The sequence below is a fragment of the Dromiciops gliroides genome, chromosome X (assembly GCF_019393635.1).
Source record: "Dromiciops gliroides isolate mDroGli1 chromosome X, mDroGli1.pri, whole genome shotgun sequence".
NCBI classification, from domain to species: domain Eukaryota; kingdom Metazoa; phylum Chordata; class Mammalia; order Microbiotheria; family Microbiotheriidae; genus Dromiciops; species Dromiciops gliroides.
In genome coordinates this window covers 51,080,278-51,094,865 of record NC_057867.1, presented here as the reverse complement: position 1 = coordinate 51,094,865, position 14,588 = coordinate 51,080,278, and the positions used below count along the sequence as shown (strand labels likewise).

The window sequence follows — 14,588 nt, the reverse complement described above, 5'->3', positions numbered from 1 at the left end:
TATCTCATCAGGCCCTCATGAGAGGCCTCATTTTATAAGGAAGGCTCAGTTTAAGTGACTTGCCTGGGTCCCACAGTATTAGAGAAAAAGTCTTTGAACCTTGTTTCCTGCTGACTTTGAGTTGAATGTTCTCTCCACTGTACCTTACTGTTTTGTACTTGAAAACAATACAAGACAGTATCTAATTAAGTGCTAAATTAAATATTTAAACTAATATGTATGATACTTAATAGTAGGTCCTGTGTGCTAAGGGTTCAGTTCAGCCCTAGATTGTCTACTGGGAGTTAAATTGGGCCTTGAAAAATTGGATTGGTATGAGGGTTCCTGGGGACAAAGGGATGGACTTAGACTGTCAGGGAGGCAGTGGCTTGGAAGTCCTGAACGTTTTATGTAAATTCATAGTTTCAGATAACAGATTTGCTTAAAGCAAGGTATACATTTGCATTATGGTTGTAGGTTAGCCCTGAGTTCTTAACAAGTAAGAAGAAACAAAACAAGAAGCTAGTATTTAAAATCTGAACCTCTACTCATGGTTTGGGGTCTCATTATAGTTTTCTGTAGGTTTTTTTCCTCCAATACTTTTTTCTTCAAAAAATCTTTTCAATTTACTCTTTTAGTAGATACTATTAAAAACTGTTTGCTCTGTATTTCCTGTAGTATAGGGACTTAGGAGGCATGCATGTTGGGCATTGTTAAATAAAAAGATTAATTGGAAGTGATTATTGACTTTTTACAGATCCATATTCTTTTGCTTTCATTTTACATACACAGTATTAGTTAATTGAATCTCTGATTGCCAGCTGTTCAGGTAATATTGTTCCTACTAAAGTCTAGGTATTATTATTCCAATTTTATTTGCTTCGATATCTTATTTTACTCATCTATTTTTATGTTATTCAGCCTGTTTTCTTAGCTTTATGTTAGCATTTTGTCAGCCCAGTATTAAATATCTCTTTAGCATAGGTAATTAAGTGTAACTTTAAAAGCCAGTGATGTGGTTAGATTTAGAACTTAACAGCATTCTACACAAAGAGCTTGAGACATTAGAGATCTTCTTAGACATTATCTTCAGTGCACAGACTTCTCAGGTATGTTATAGAAGGGCTTCTTGGAGCACTGGCCCTGGAGGTATAATTTGGACTAGATGGCCTCTGAGAAAGCATCCAGTTTTGAGATTTTCTGATTATTTGTAAGGTGAGGCATAGGTAAATCATTTCTGTTCCCATAATTCTTTGTACATTTTTTTTGTGGGGCAATTGGTTAAGTGACTTGCCCAGGGTCACACAGCTAGTAAGTATCATGGGTCTGAGGCTGGATTTGAACTCAGGTCCTCCTGGATCCAGGGCCGGTGCTTTATCCACTGCACCACGTAGCTGCCCCTCTTTCTTTGTACATTTTTGCTTGAAGTGTGGGGGTGCATGGGCGGAGGGAAGTTGTATAAACTATACATAGAGTCAATATTATTTTTTTTTTTTTTTTAGTGAGGCAATTGGGGTTAAGTGACTTGCCCAGGGTCACACAGCTAGTAAGTGTTAAGTGCCTGAGGCCGGATTTGAATAGAGTCAATATTCTAATGTAATGGATACTTATTTATTTTTAAATGTTAAATAGGAACATTATGAGGCAATGGTTAACCGTACTTTGGAACGTAGCAACCGCCTGGAACAGCGACAGAAGAGATGGTCATGGGGAGGCTCTGTAACACCAGATTCAGACAGCAAATCTGGTAATTATTAGTAGTACTGATTCCCTCTAGTGAAAAAGAAAAGCAATCAAAGAACTTTAATGTTACTCATTTTGATAGAATGTTTATTTGTATATGATTTTTTTTTAGTGTTTACATCTTAATATTGGTTAGTAATATGAGACTTATCACATAGTATTGATACACTAAAATGAAGAGTTCCCATTTTGGTAGCTTTAATTCACCAAGACTAAAAATATAGTAGATTGGTATTTAATTCTCCATGTGTTATGTGAGACTGCTTATTAAGTAAGATAATTTTATCAGCTTTTTTTTTCATAAAAGAAAGGGGACCTTTTAAAAAATTTAAGTTTTAAAACTTATTAATTAAGATATAAGTTAAGAAATTGAACAGAGGAAACGGTAATAAGTAGAAAAACTTTCAAAATTACTGAAAATTGGTGAGCTGGACAAGCGGTGGTCCAAGGATTTCCTGAAACTTTATTTTTTAATGTTCTTTTCATTAGTCACTTATAAATGTCCATTTAACTGTAAACATTTGTGATCATTCATGGCTGTTTCTAAGAATATATGTGATTTTCTTAGTGTTACTGGTTTTTAGTTAAAACCACTGTCTGCATTTTTCCATCTGTATTGTAACTGTTTTTCTGTTTAGGTCTGTCGAGTGCTACCCCACCCAATCCTGTAGATTTAGTTGACAAACTCCCTTCTTCCACAGAGCCGCAGACTGCAGAAGAAGGTGGATCCAGTGGTATTTGTTTTCAAAATTCTTGTTTGCTCTTACTATGTGCTTTCCATTAACATATGCTGCTGTAAGCTTCCTTTTCGTTAGTTGGGATGCAGCAAGCCTCCGTGGTAAGGAAATGTGCGACAGATTTGGAGGGGTCAGGATTCCTGGCCCCAGACATACATAGCCATATAGAGATTTTGTACAGAAAAAGCTCACTTGTTCAGACTCATTTTATTCCACTTAAGAAACCTCTATTAAGTGCCTCCCATGCTCAGTGAACTCTGTGTTAGGTACTGAGGTCCCTGTCCTTATGAAAGTTATATTTCGTTTAGTTGGAAGGACATGACATACAAGTTACTTTAGTAAAGAATGACATAAGGCATGTGCATAGGAAAGGAACAAAGAAAACTCCATTTGAAAGGAAGGGGTCAGAGGAGGCCTCAAAGAGGAGGAGCTTGTAGCGGCAGCAGCATTGACATTGGAGTAAGGTGAAAATGGGGCAAGGGGAATAGATTTCATGCATGGGAATGGTATAACCAAAGGCAGAGAAATGGGGAAAAGGCAGGACAGTTTAGGGAATGGAAAGGGAGGAATGCTTCAAGTTGTAGAGGACCTTGATCATTTGGCTAAGAAGCCTACGCTTTATTCAGTAGGTGATGAGAGTCAATCACCTAAGATTTTAGGTAATGATGAGATGAGCGCTTGGTGTTATAGTTAAATCAGTGGCACTTGGGCATCAGTATTTAATGTCAGCTGGCATAGGGGACCAGCTAGTCCACTGAATTAGGTAGTTTAGGGAGGCCAGTCCAAATTGATCCACAATACAAAATACTTCCTAGGAAATACAGCTATATAATTCAGAGTACCTATAAAAACTTCAATTGGTTGCTGATTTTGCCTTGATAGAGGTTCTTTGTGGGGTTGCTTTCAAATATTAATGCAATTATTAACATAGACATGATAAACTAGGCCCTCTGAAATGTTGGAAGACAGCTTGTTCTTAAAGTTGACGGTTATCCCTTCATTGAGTGTTGTGTTTGTCCAGCTGATGTATTTAGCAAGCTCCTTTTCCAGAGAAACAGGAACCATGAACAGCCCACTCCATCAAGAGGATCACAGATTTGAAATTGGTATAATCTAAATGCATGTGATTTTTTTTCTTGTATTAAAAAACTCATCTTGGGCCAGAATAGACAATTGGAATGTTGTGATTTGAGAAATGTCAGAGAGGCCTCTCTGTCCAAAATATCTTCCCTCACTATCTTTGTCACTTCTGTGGTGCCTGAAATGCTACCATTAGAGATCATTTCCTTGAGATTGGCTTTTCTGGTGTCAAGAGATTCCTATTAATATGTAGATGCCCTTGATAGTAAGAATACTTTAAAATACCATCAGGCACCTTAGTTGAGGTTGATTGGTAGCTATCCAAAGAAGGAACATTGTTAGAAAGGTGACATAGGATAGGTAGGTCCCTGGAAAGGCCTGAATAGCAGGGTCAGGGGAGATTGGGAATAAAGTAGTTAAAATGACAGGGCCAGGGGAGGATACTTCTATGAAAAACCACCCACCCACCCTTTGTACCAGTAGCCATGAAATATTCTTCACAAAAGCAAAACAAAGTGACCCATCGTATTTTGAAGAATGGGCCAAGTCTATCATTAAGAAACATTGTAAGTTATATTCAGTAAGTAACAGAAACTGTGTCAGAAGACAGCAGCAGGAAGAGATTTGCATTTCTGTTTGTCTTGACTCCGTTTTGCCTCCGTGGTTTTTTGACCTGGCTCAGTGTCGGCCCATTTTGGAAGGTGGCCATTAGCATGCCACCTCTTTCTACCACCACCAAAATGGGCAGGCTGATTAGATTTGGTAGATCAGGTGAATGCTATAGACTTGGTATACTTTGAAGATTTCAGCAAAGGGTTTGATTAAATATGTTAGACAATGCTTAGGGAATAAAGTGGAGAGACTGGCTAGGTGATGGTTCAGTTTGTGGCATTTGAAACTGGTTGATTGACCAGACTTCCACAAAGTAGTCATTAATGGGAAAATGTCAGCTTGGAGGGAGGTCTTTAGTAGAATAGTACTTCTCCTGCCCCCAAATCTCCTGTAGTCATTTGACAGTTTTGTCTATGACTAAGGTGAAGACCTCGAGGCACACTTGTCATATTTGCATGACATGAAACTTAAAGGGGTGGCTAACATGTTCGATGACAAGAGCCAGAAAGATGACAGTCTTGGCATGAAGAGTCAAAGTCAGTAAGCTATGATTCAAGATAGGAATAAGTGTGAAGTTCTATCCTTGATTTAAAAAAATGAGCCCCACCAATCCAGGCTTAGGGGATGCTTGGCCAGATGACAGTTCCCTGTGAAAAATATTTGGGGTTTTCAGTAGACCACAGGCTCAGCCTGAGCTAATAGTGTGACATGGTAGCCAAAAAAAATCTGTTGCTGTTGTAGGCTATAGAAAAGGCCTAGTGTCTGAAAGGAGGGAAGGCAGCCTTTTGGCTGTGTTTTGCTGTGGTCAGGATGCTGCATTCAGATTGGGCCACCACATTTTAGGAAAGACTGACTAGTAGAAGGTAACTAGGATGGTGAGAGGACTGAAGAATGTGTCATACAAGGATCCCTTGAAGGATGAGGGGTTTTCTTCTTGAAAATAGAGGGCATAGGGGCATGGGATTGCTGTCTTTAAGTTTTTCTCTCTCTCTCTTTTTTTTTTTTTTTTTTAGTGAGGCAATTGGGGTTAAGTGACTTGCCTAGGGTCACACAGCTAGTAAGTGTTAAGTGTCCGAGGCCGGATTTGAACTCAGGTACTCCTGACTCCAGGGCCAGTGCTCTATCCACTGCGCCACCTAGCTGCCCCTGTCTTTCTTTAAGTATTTAAAAAGAAGAGGAATTAGATTCATTCCAGCTGGGCCCAGAGGGTAGATGTTATAGGAGGCAGATATGGAAGGAAAAACTTTGGAGTGATTAGATCTATCCAAAAGTGAAATGGGGTGTCTCAGGAGGAGGTGGTTCCCTGTCGCTGGAACTCTTAAAGCAAAGGCCACACAAACACTTGTTGGGAGCATTAGAGAGGGAATTCCTGGGGGCAGCTAGGTGGCACAGTGGATAAAAGCACCGACTCTGGATTCAGGAGGACCTGAGTTCAAATCTGGCCTCAGACACTTGACACTTATTAGCTGTGTGACCCTGGGCAAGTCACTTAACCCTCATTGCCCCACAAAAACAAACAAAACAAAAAAAGAGAGGGAATTCCTGGTGTCAAGGGGACAGGTTGCTCTAGATGGCTTCGGAGATTCCTTTCAGCATTGGCACTCTGTGTTAACTTCCCACCCTCAACACCAGTACGGCCTCTTCTAAAACCTATTACTTAAAAAATGCTTTATAAGACCATATATCTCTCTACTGAAATTGACTCTTACCACCCACAAACAAATATTTTGTGGCAGATCCTCATCCACACACGGTGCGTTTATTGGATGCTTAGTATGTTGGAACTTTGATACAAATGAATGCCTACTAGACAGTGCCTGGCCTCAAGGAACTTACGTGCTAATGGAGAGAGGCAGTACATAAAGAGTGCTGCATAGAGATATGTGCATGGCTAGAAATATCCTGGAACCAAGCAAGATAAGGCCACAGTTGGCCCATCAAACCCCAGCTAACTGGGTTCAATTCTCCAATGAGGAGGGCGGGCGGGAGTACAGGTGATGGCCAGAGTAGATCATTAGATCAACAGAGTTATTGCGGACCAGTCTTCTGAGAGCCAGAAATGGCCTTATTATACATACTCATTTATTATCATGTCATTCGTTAAAATAACTCCCATTGATAGAATGCTTTATGGTTTATAAAATGCTTAGCAGAAAAAAAAGCAGTGCAAGAATTATTAGCCCAATTTTGGGGGGGGCGGGGTGAGGCAATTGGGATTAAGTGACAGCTAGTAAGTGTTGAGTGTCTGAGGCCGGATTTGAACTCAGGTACTCCTGACTCCAGGGCTAATGCCCTATCCACTGCGCCACCTCACTGCCCCATATTAGCCCAATTTTGAGGTTAAAGAAATTGAGGCTTAGAGATCACTAAATGATCAGCTTCAAATCCCATTGCTAGTAAAGTGTCAAAGTTGGAACTTATCACAAGATCATGGTTCTGGAGCTGAAAGGGATCTTAGATAAAGCCATCTAGTCCAATCCCTTCGTTTTCCAGGTGTAAAACCTGAGACCCAGAGAAGCTAAAGGGGTTTTTCCAGTTCTCCCAGGTGGTAAGTGGCAGAGCCACAACGTCAGCCCAGGTGCTCTCATGCCAGATCTAGCACTTTCCACTCTACCATGATGCTGCTTATGTACCCAACTCTAATGATCCCAAACAGTGCCTTTTTCATGAGTACGATGCTTACCTGGTACCTAATCAGCACTTAATAAATGCTAGGTGACTGACTGTGCCATGCTGCCTCAAAATCCGGCCTTGCGTTATTGACATGCACCAGGAAGAATGCATATAATTAGATTCTATAAGTAATATCCTAGCTGACTGATTATAAATCAAACTCCATACTTGATCCACTCAGGCAACAGCCCTCATCAAGCTCTGAGCTACTCTGACCTTTCTTAGTTCCCAAAGCCAGTTTAGCAGAGCCCCTGACCCTATTCTCTTATTCTGGGGTAACTGAGTGCTTTTTTAAGGGCACAAAGAAACGTGCTACGTATGTGAAGGCTACAGTGTATGATATGGGACCTGCCCTCAAGAAGCTTACAGTCTACATGAAGAGATGAGCCATAGATTCATGAGAAGGCAAAATATGCCAAATGAATCATATATATATATAGACAGTAATGTTTTGCAGAAATGCGTGATAACTGTAGGTTGCACTAATTGGGAAAGACCTTTGGCATTGTCCCTGCAGTCAAAGATACTGTGGTCTAGTGCTCAGTATTTTGTGTGTGTGTATTATACGTATAGTCTTCAAGTGGATTACACAGCTGAATGCAGCCTTCATTGAAAACAGTGAGCAGTGATGTTCACCTACCCCCCCCCCAAGTGCCCCCACCAATAATCTCACCTTGGCAGAGAGTGCCTCAAACTGAACCGCTGTTGTGTCCCCAGTCTGGCATGAACTAGGCTCATAAAAGGCTATGCAGAGAGTTTCCTACCTAGTATTTGTGTTGCAGCAGAAGAATCTGCTGTTAGGACCACTTCCTTGAAATTCAGATCCTTGTATCAGGAAAAATTATTTTGTATTTGTGTAAAATATCACTATTTCAAGATGCTTATATTTCCTATGGGACTTATAAAATATTAAGATGAGTCTTTTACATTTTAGTATCTCACTTACTGATATTTTCAGACCCATAGAATTTGGTTGTGAACCCAAGAGACCTTTGCATTTCCTATGGCTTCCAGAAGAGGAAATGGAAGTGTCCACCAAAACCTTTTCCTCTGAAAATGGGGGACACTATTGTCTGGGTCCTGGATCCATGAGGGCTTTCAGGGACACAGGAGGTGGAGCCCTTCTAAGCAGAGCAGACTGTTTATCATTATGTTCTATGCTGTGTATTAGTTGGGTGTCCAAGTTGACAAGTGGAAGAGACTCAACACATCAGTCATAGGAGAAGAAACAAGTTGTCTCCATGTGCTTTAAAAATTACATTGTACTGGTGCTAGCCACAATGAAAGGAGCAGAAGTGACAGTTGTGGATGTTAGTCGTTTGACCTATCTGAGCCTCAGTTTACTCACCTGAAAGTTGGGTGTAATGGTAGCACTTCTCTCACAGTATTGTAGTGAGGATCAGATGTAATGATGAGTGTAAACCATATAGCGCTATCGGAATGAGTTGTTATTATTACTATAATAAATACACAGAAAGAAATATTACAGAAAGCATAGTTGATGGGAACACACACTTCTTTCTTCCTAGGTTCAGGTCATTAGGCTTTGTGAGATGGAGAACTGTCCAACCTTGACTGGGTCTGGTATACGTGCTAGCCTTGCGTTCTTCCACATTGCTGCCTTTGTCCTGGGAAGAACATACCTATGCACAGATAAGAGACTTGAAACAAAATCATCGAGTCCTAGATTTTGAGGGAGATGGAACCTTCGAGGTTAGCTAGCCTCAGCCCCTCAGTTTACAGAGAAATAAACATGTTAATGGCCAAAGAAGGGAAGTGACTTGTGGGAGATGTAGCAGGTGAAGGATTGAAATCCAGTTCCTCTGACTCCATCATGCTGCCTTATCATCAACTCCTTATTTCATGCCTGCTTTCTTCAGGCATCTTTGGGTGCCACACTAGGAGAGCTTATTGGTAAGAAAGAGGACCTCACTGTTAAGGTGAGTAATTGCTTCTATGCCAAGGCTTGGTTCTTCCACTATTGCCAACTAGAAATCAGTTTTTCCTGTGATGTAATGCCATGCAATATAACTTGCCAGGCAATATCCTTTGCATATGCTTTCTTATAATATCTGATTGTATTTTTTTGAACTGCTTTTCACATATTAACCAATTACTGCTGAACAATGGGATTTGTTTATGAGACATCTTTTCCTCTTCTGGCTTATAATGTCCTATTCTGAAAAATCCTTGATTTGTGATTCTATCAGAAACAAGGAACGATTGAGGCCATGTTTGATCTGAAATTGGAATAATTCTTGAATTCACATTATTAAAAAAGCATATTTTTCATAAATATGTTGCTAAATTGGGAATGTTTTTTGCTGCTAGTGTTTGCCCTATCTCTTTTAGGATAATGAAGTTGTAGAAGAAGAAATTGGCTTAAATATACCCATTTGATGGCAAAAGACTTTTGGAGGCTGGCTAAAGTTATATGTTTTATGGACTTTTTTCGTATTAGAATTACAAAACTTTTTTAGTTTTCCCATTTTCTTCATGACATAGCCAATACCAACCAGTAACTGTTATCAGGATTGTGGTTGGATTTTTAAAAGTAACATTGGAATATTTTTGAAGTGATTTCTTTGTGTTCTTTGGGGAAGGTTAAATCGGTGCATTTCTTTTAATCCCAGTTTTAATTTTGAAGTCTGTAATTATGGAAGACTGTCTTTAGATTTAAAAAATTAGCAAGCTTTACCAATTTTTCTTCTTCTCTTTCCTAGTTTCCTAAGTTATTCTACACAGAGTATAAACTAACAAAATCAAGTGTATTTTCTACTGACTCTGTGTAAATTATTCCCATGCCTAGAATAGAAATCCACACAAATTTGCAAAAAACAAGTGAAATTTATATGACTTGGAGTTAATGACTTATCTTGAACATCATGTACCTAATTGTGCATTTTCAGGATAGAATACTTATGCTTTAGTGAACACTTATGATTCAGAGAATGATGCTTAAATATTGGAGCTATGATTGTAATAAATACTATTTGTTCCTTCAGGCAACAAATATGCTTCATCTACAATGAATCTCAAACAAACAGAATCCATTATCAATAAACGTTTGTCTTCATCTTCAGCAACTCTCCCGAATTCTGACAAGAGTAAGTATAGTTATTTCATGGGTTTCTGTGCAGGGAGATGAACTCTTTATACATATTTATTTTGATTGTAGAAATTAATCTTCATCTTCTTCAAGGTTTTAATTTATTTGGGATGATCACTACATTGTACTTTGAGGTAGAAGAGCTGTTCATCATCCCTTCAATGTCATTTTCACTGATGTGCAATCTTGGTTTATGATTCTTTTATTAATCCTACCAAATGGATTTACTGGGTTTGAATCGCATGATCTGCTATTCAGAGTATTATTTATCATGACCAAAAGACACCCAGACTTAATTACAAAATGTTTTGAGGATAAAAGTTTTTTTTTCTATTTACATGTTAAATAATTTTATTAATCATTATATTCTAAGTTATTAATGAAAATTTTTTTCCAGGACTATGCTGATAGACTAGCTACTCATTGTGACTAATGGGTGGCTAGATGGTGTAGCAGATGAGTGCTGGATTTGGTAGAGTTCAAATTCTGTCTCAGACACTTATTAACTCTGTCACCCTGGGCAAGTCACTTAACCTCTCTGTTACTCAATTATCCTCATCTGTAAAATGAAGGGATTGGACTTGATGTCCTCTAAGGTCCTTTTCAGCTCTAAATCTCTGGTGCTGTGCATACATACATGTCCATAACATTAAATTGTTTGGCATAATTAATATTTAGAGAAGACTATGAACCATTGGTTAGTTGTGACTCTCATCTCAGTAATCGCTGAGTAAATTACATTGGGTAGTCATGTTGGACACTAGGAAAATTCAAGTTTCTCAGTTCAGTTAGCAGAAAAAAATGAAAGTAGCAGAAGCATTTAATTTATACAGGTGCAAAGTAATGGGAGACTATCATAGCCTCTCTCACTCTCTGAGTTGTGTCCATTTTCCTTAAAGTGACTACTTGGTAACCTCTGCATTCAAGGAAATGGAAGCCATTGTGGAGAAGCTGAGGAGTGGCCTGTTCTTTTCTGTTGATTTTTGGTGTTATATTTATATGTGTTACAATCAGATTCCATTGGAGAAGAAGAGTCTGGCTACTCGTAGTCCAGTTCCTTGTATCATGTGAAATCATCTGATCTCTGTGTAGAATCTTACCATTTCAATATGTTTCCATTTCCTGTGGTTCTTTTTTTAGATATCAAGATGATAGGTCTTTTGATATTTTCAGGTCCTTAGAATTTTTTCCTGATCTCCAAATATTATTATTATTATTATTAATAATAATAATAAAAATATTTGTTTTCCAGTTAAATATCGTTTTCAACATTTGTTTTTTCTGTTTGTTTGGTTTTTTGGTGGGGCAGTTGGGGTTAAGTGATTTGCCCAAGGTCACACAGCTATTGTCAAGTATCTGAGGCCGGATTTGAACTCAGGTCCTCTTGAATCCAGGGGCAGTGCTTTATCCACTGTGCCACCTAGCTGCCCCATAACATTTGTTTTTATAAGATTTTGAGTTCCAAACTTTTCCCTGTCCATCCCTTCCCTCCCCCTTCCCCAAGACAGAAAACAATCTGATAGAGGGGTTATATATCTACAGTCACATTAAACACATTTCCACATTAGTCATGTTGTGAAAGAAGAATCAGAACAAAAGGGAAAAACCTCAAAAAAGAAAAAACAACAACAACAAAAATAGCAGTCTGGTTCAATCTGCATTCAGATTCCACAGTTCTTTTTTCTCTCCAAATCTTTTTTTTAATCAACTTATAGTTCTCATTGGATGTATTGTATTTTCAACTTAAATGAAAATTGAGGCTCACTTAAAAATAAGGCTTTAAAGATAAACATTTTCTTTCCTAATAAAGTAAATCCAAAGAGGTTTCAAGTCACTTAAAAGTTTCCTTGGTTTTGTTGTTTTTTTGGGTTTTTTTTGATGCAAAAAAGGTTTGCTCTAGTGCTTGCCATTATTATTATTGGTAGTCATATAGTAAAATTGGAATAACTTCTTTCCTATAACAACTCACTTTCAGGTTTGACAAATATTTTCCCTCCAACAAACCTGTAAGGAAGGTAGCACAAATATTATTATCACTTTACAGATGAGGAAAATGAGACTTCTATGAGGTTAAGTGATTTGCCAGTGGTCACACAGCTAGTAAAATATCTGAGGCCAGATTTGAACCTGGAGCTTTGACTCCAAGGCTAGTACTGCTCATTACACCTCAAGGTCACAAGATAGTAACTGATGGCACTGGCATCAGCAATGTAAACATATATACCAAGTCTTTTTTTAAGTAATCCCTTCTGACACTCAAAGCATGCTCGTTCTACAACCATCATCATTACATAAAGTAGTAAATTACATGATCAGATGCATAGTATTGTAAATATTTCCCTTTTAAACCATGAATGATTAGAGCCTTCTGTTTTTCCTCTACTTGTAGTGGAAACAAACACTTCGAGATGCATAACAATTAATTTACCCTAAAAATATTTCATCACTTTATTTTCACAGTATATTTTTTAAAAATTCATAAATTGAGGAGATGACTTAATTAATGATCATTTTTCAGTTGACAAAGGAACTTCCAAATGACTCTGTACTAGTTTCATGAATGTGCCAATGGGCACTTTCACTTTGCAGCTGCCAAAAAGAGGAGTTGTTCTTTAAGCAGCTGGCCTGACAAAGAAGGGCCCCAAGCATTCTGAGCAGCCTCTCCCCAGCAAGGGCCAGAACATGCCTCGTTTTTCTTTGTTTTGTTTTCTTCGTACAACTCAGAAAGTACAAAGAAAACAGTTGGAATTATTCAAAATGTGAGATTTGTAGCACATATAACACTAATTGGGGTGGGTGGGGTAAACATTTTGGGTTATGGATGGGGGTGTTGAGACATACTAGTAGTAGACTTCAGGGACTATATATTACATTGTGCTTATTCCTGAATTTGGAGGACTTTGATATCATTAAGCTCTCTCTTCCTACTCCCTCAAATCCTACTGATTTCCCCATTTGTTTTATTGTTTTCTTTCTTTCTTTTTTTTTTTTTTTTTGGTGAGGCAATTGGGTTAAGTGACTTTCCCAGGGCCACACAGCTAGTAAGTGTCAAGGGTCTGAGGCCGGATTTGAACTCAGGTACTCCTGACTCCAGGGCCAGTGCTCTATCCACTGCGCCATCTAGCTGCCCCTTATTTCTTTTGATTATTAATAATAATATCTGTAAGTAAACCTAAATAATATATTCCTGTATTTATGCATGCTTATGATTTACAAAGTGCTTTGAGAGGTAAATTAGCTTAAATTTCCTTAGAGCTAATCTGTAAGTAAGATATGGAAAGTAGGAAATGCTTATTGCCAATGTGGAAAAGAAGAATGATCCTCTCCAAATTCCATTATTTAAATAGCTTGTTTCAGTTAATATTCCTTTGCATTTGGTCTCTAAGAGGAGAAAGCAAGAAAAGAAGCTTATATTTCACTAGACTTGGTAGTGAGACAACTTCATCTTCACCCGTGGGGGTCAGACTCCAGTAGAGACATAAGGATCCCTGCAGGCTACAGATTGACTTAGTTTTCCAGTGTCATGTTATCTGTGTTTTATTGTCTTATTTATTTGTTAATTATTTTCCTTGTGGCATTTTAATCTGGTTCAGTGGCACTGGGGAGTGTTGTAGGGTGCCATATTTTGATGCTTCTGGTCTCCAGACCTAGACAAAGTGGAAAAAAAAGAAGAAAAAAAGGATGATTAGTTGCTTCAGTGCAGATCTAAAGGTCATCTTAATTACTTCAAAAGTTATCCTCAGACTTAGAAACCAAAAGATTTCTCTTCTGGCTAAAAAAAAATGAACATAAATAGCATAAACAAAGCCAGTAAAGCAGAAAACCTTGAGGAAAATTTGCCAAGTACTGCTACAGGCAGTTCAGCAGGGTGACTATGAGCATATTCCACCCGCTGTTAACTGGTTCCAGAAAAACCCCCAATATGAGATGAAATAATGTTATGAGGAGTGAGCATTGTTGGGGCCTCAGTGCCATCTGCTTTGGGTCGTAAGTCATCGGCCAGATAACCTCAAAGTAGGGTTTTACAATGTTATTGATAGGGGAAGGAGGCGGTATTCATTATGATATATTCATAACTTTATCATGAAATGACATCATTAGAGGTAACATTATGGTAGCATGTGCCTGTATAGAATTAAGCTGAAGAGATGGGCCATAGTGGGGTAGAGATAGAGATAGAGTTGTGTTGGAGGACTCAATATACTTCAGATATATTTATTGTTATTTTTATTTTTAATGAATTATAGAAATTGAGTTTTTACATTTTGAGGCAAGCTTTTTGCTGCCTTTATGACCAGTTTGCACAGTCAGGAAAATAAGATCTTGTTTTGTTTTGTATATGTTTTTCTATTTGTAAAGGTGAGGCATAGTATTTTGAAATAAGCTATTACCTTTTAAGAATTACTTTATCAAAATTAAAACTTCCTAATTTTTCAAGGCTCTTTTCCTAACTTAACATTTCCCTTTCAAACAGCATTGGATGCCTTTTTTCCCCCAAACCAAATCTTTATATGATGCATTTATTATTTATATATTTATAGAATATGTTATATAATACATTATATAATAATTTATGATACATTATAATATACATTTACATAATAAAATTATAATGTATATAATTTTACATCTACAGGTAAAATCCCATTACAGAA

At 38.0% G+C, this 14,588-nt stretch overlaps 1 protein-coding gene across 3 annotated transcripts in view; it reads left to right on the top strand.

The window, feature by feature from the left end:
* Positions 1–14,588, top strand: part of MAP7D3 (MAP7 domain containing 3) — an 86,139-nt gene that overhangs the window by 30,155 nt on the left and 41,396 nt on the right. For all 3 annotated transcript variants that reach the window (XM_043974474.1, XM_043974473.1, XM_043974472.1), the window contains exons 5-7: positions 1,612–1,726; positions 2,361–2,456; positions 9,830–9,931. In XM_043974474.1, the coding sequence (XP_043830409.1) occupies positions 1,612–1,726; positions 2,361–2,456; positions 9,830–9,931 (313 nt within the window). The remainder of the gene's footprint in view (positions 1–1,611; positions 1,727–2,360; positions 2,457–9,829; positions 9,932–14,588) is intronic.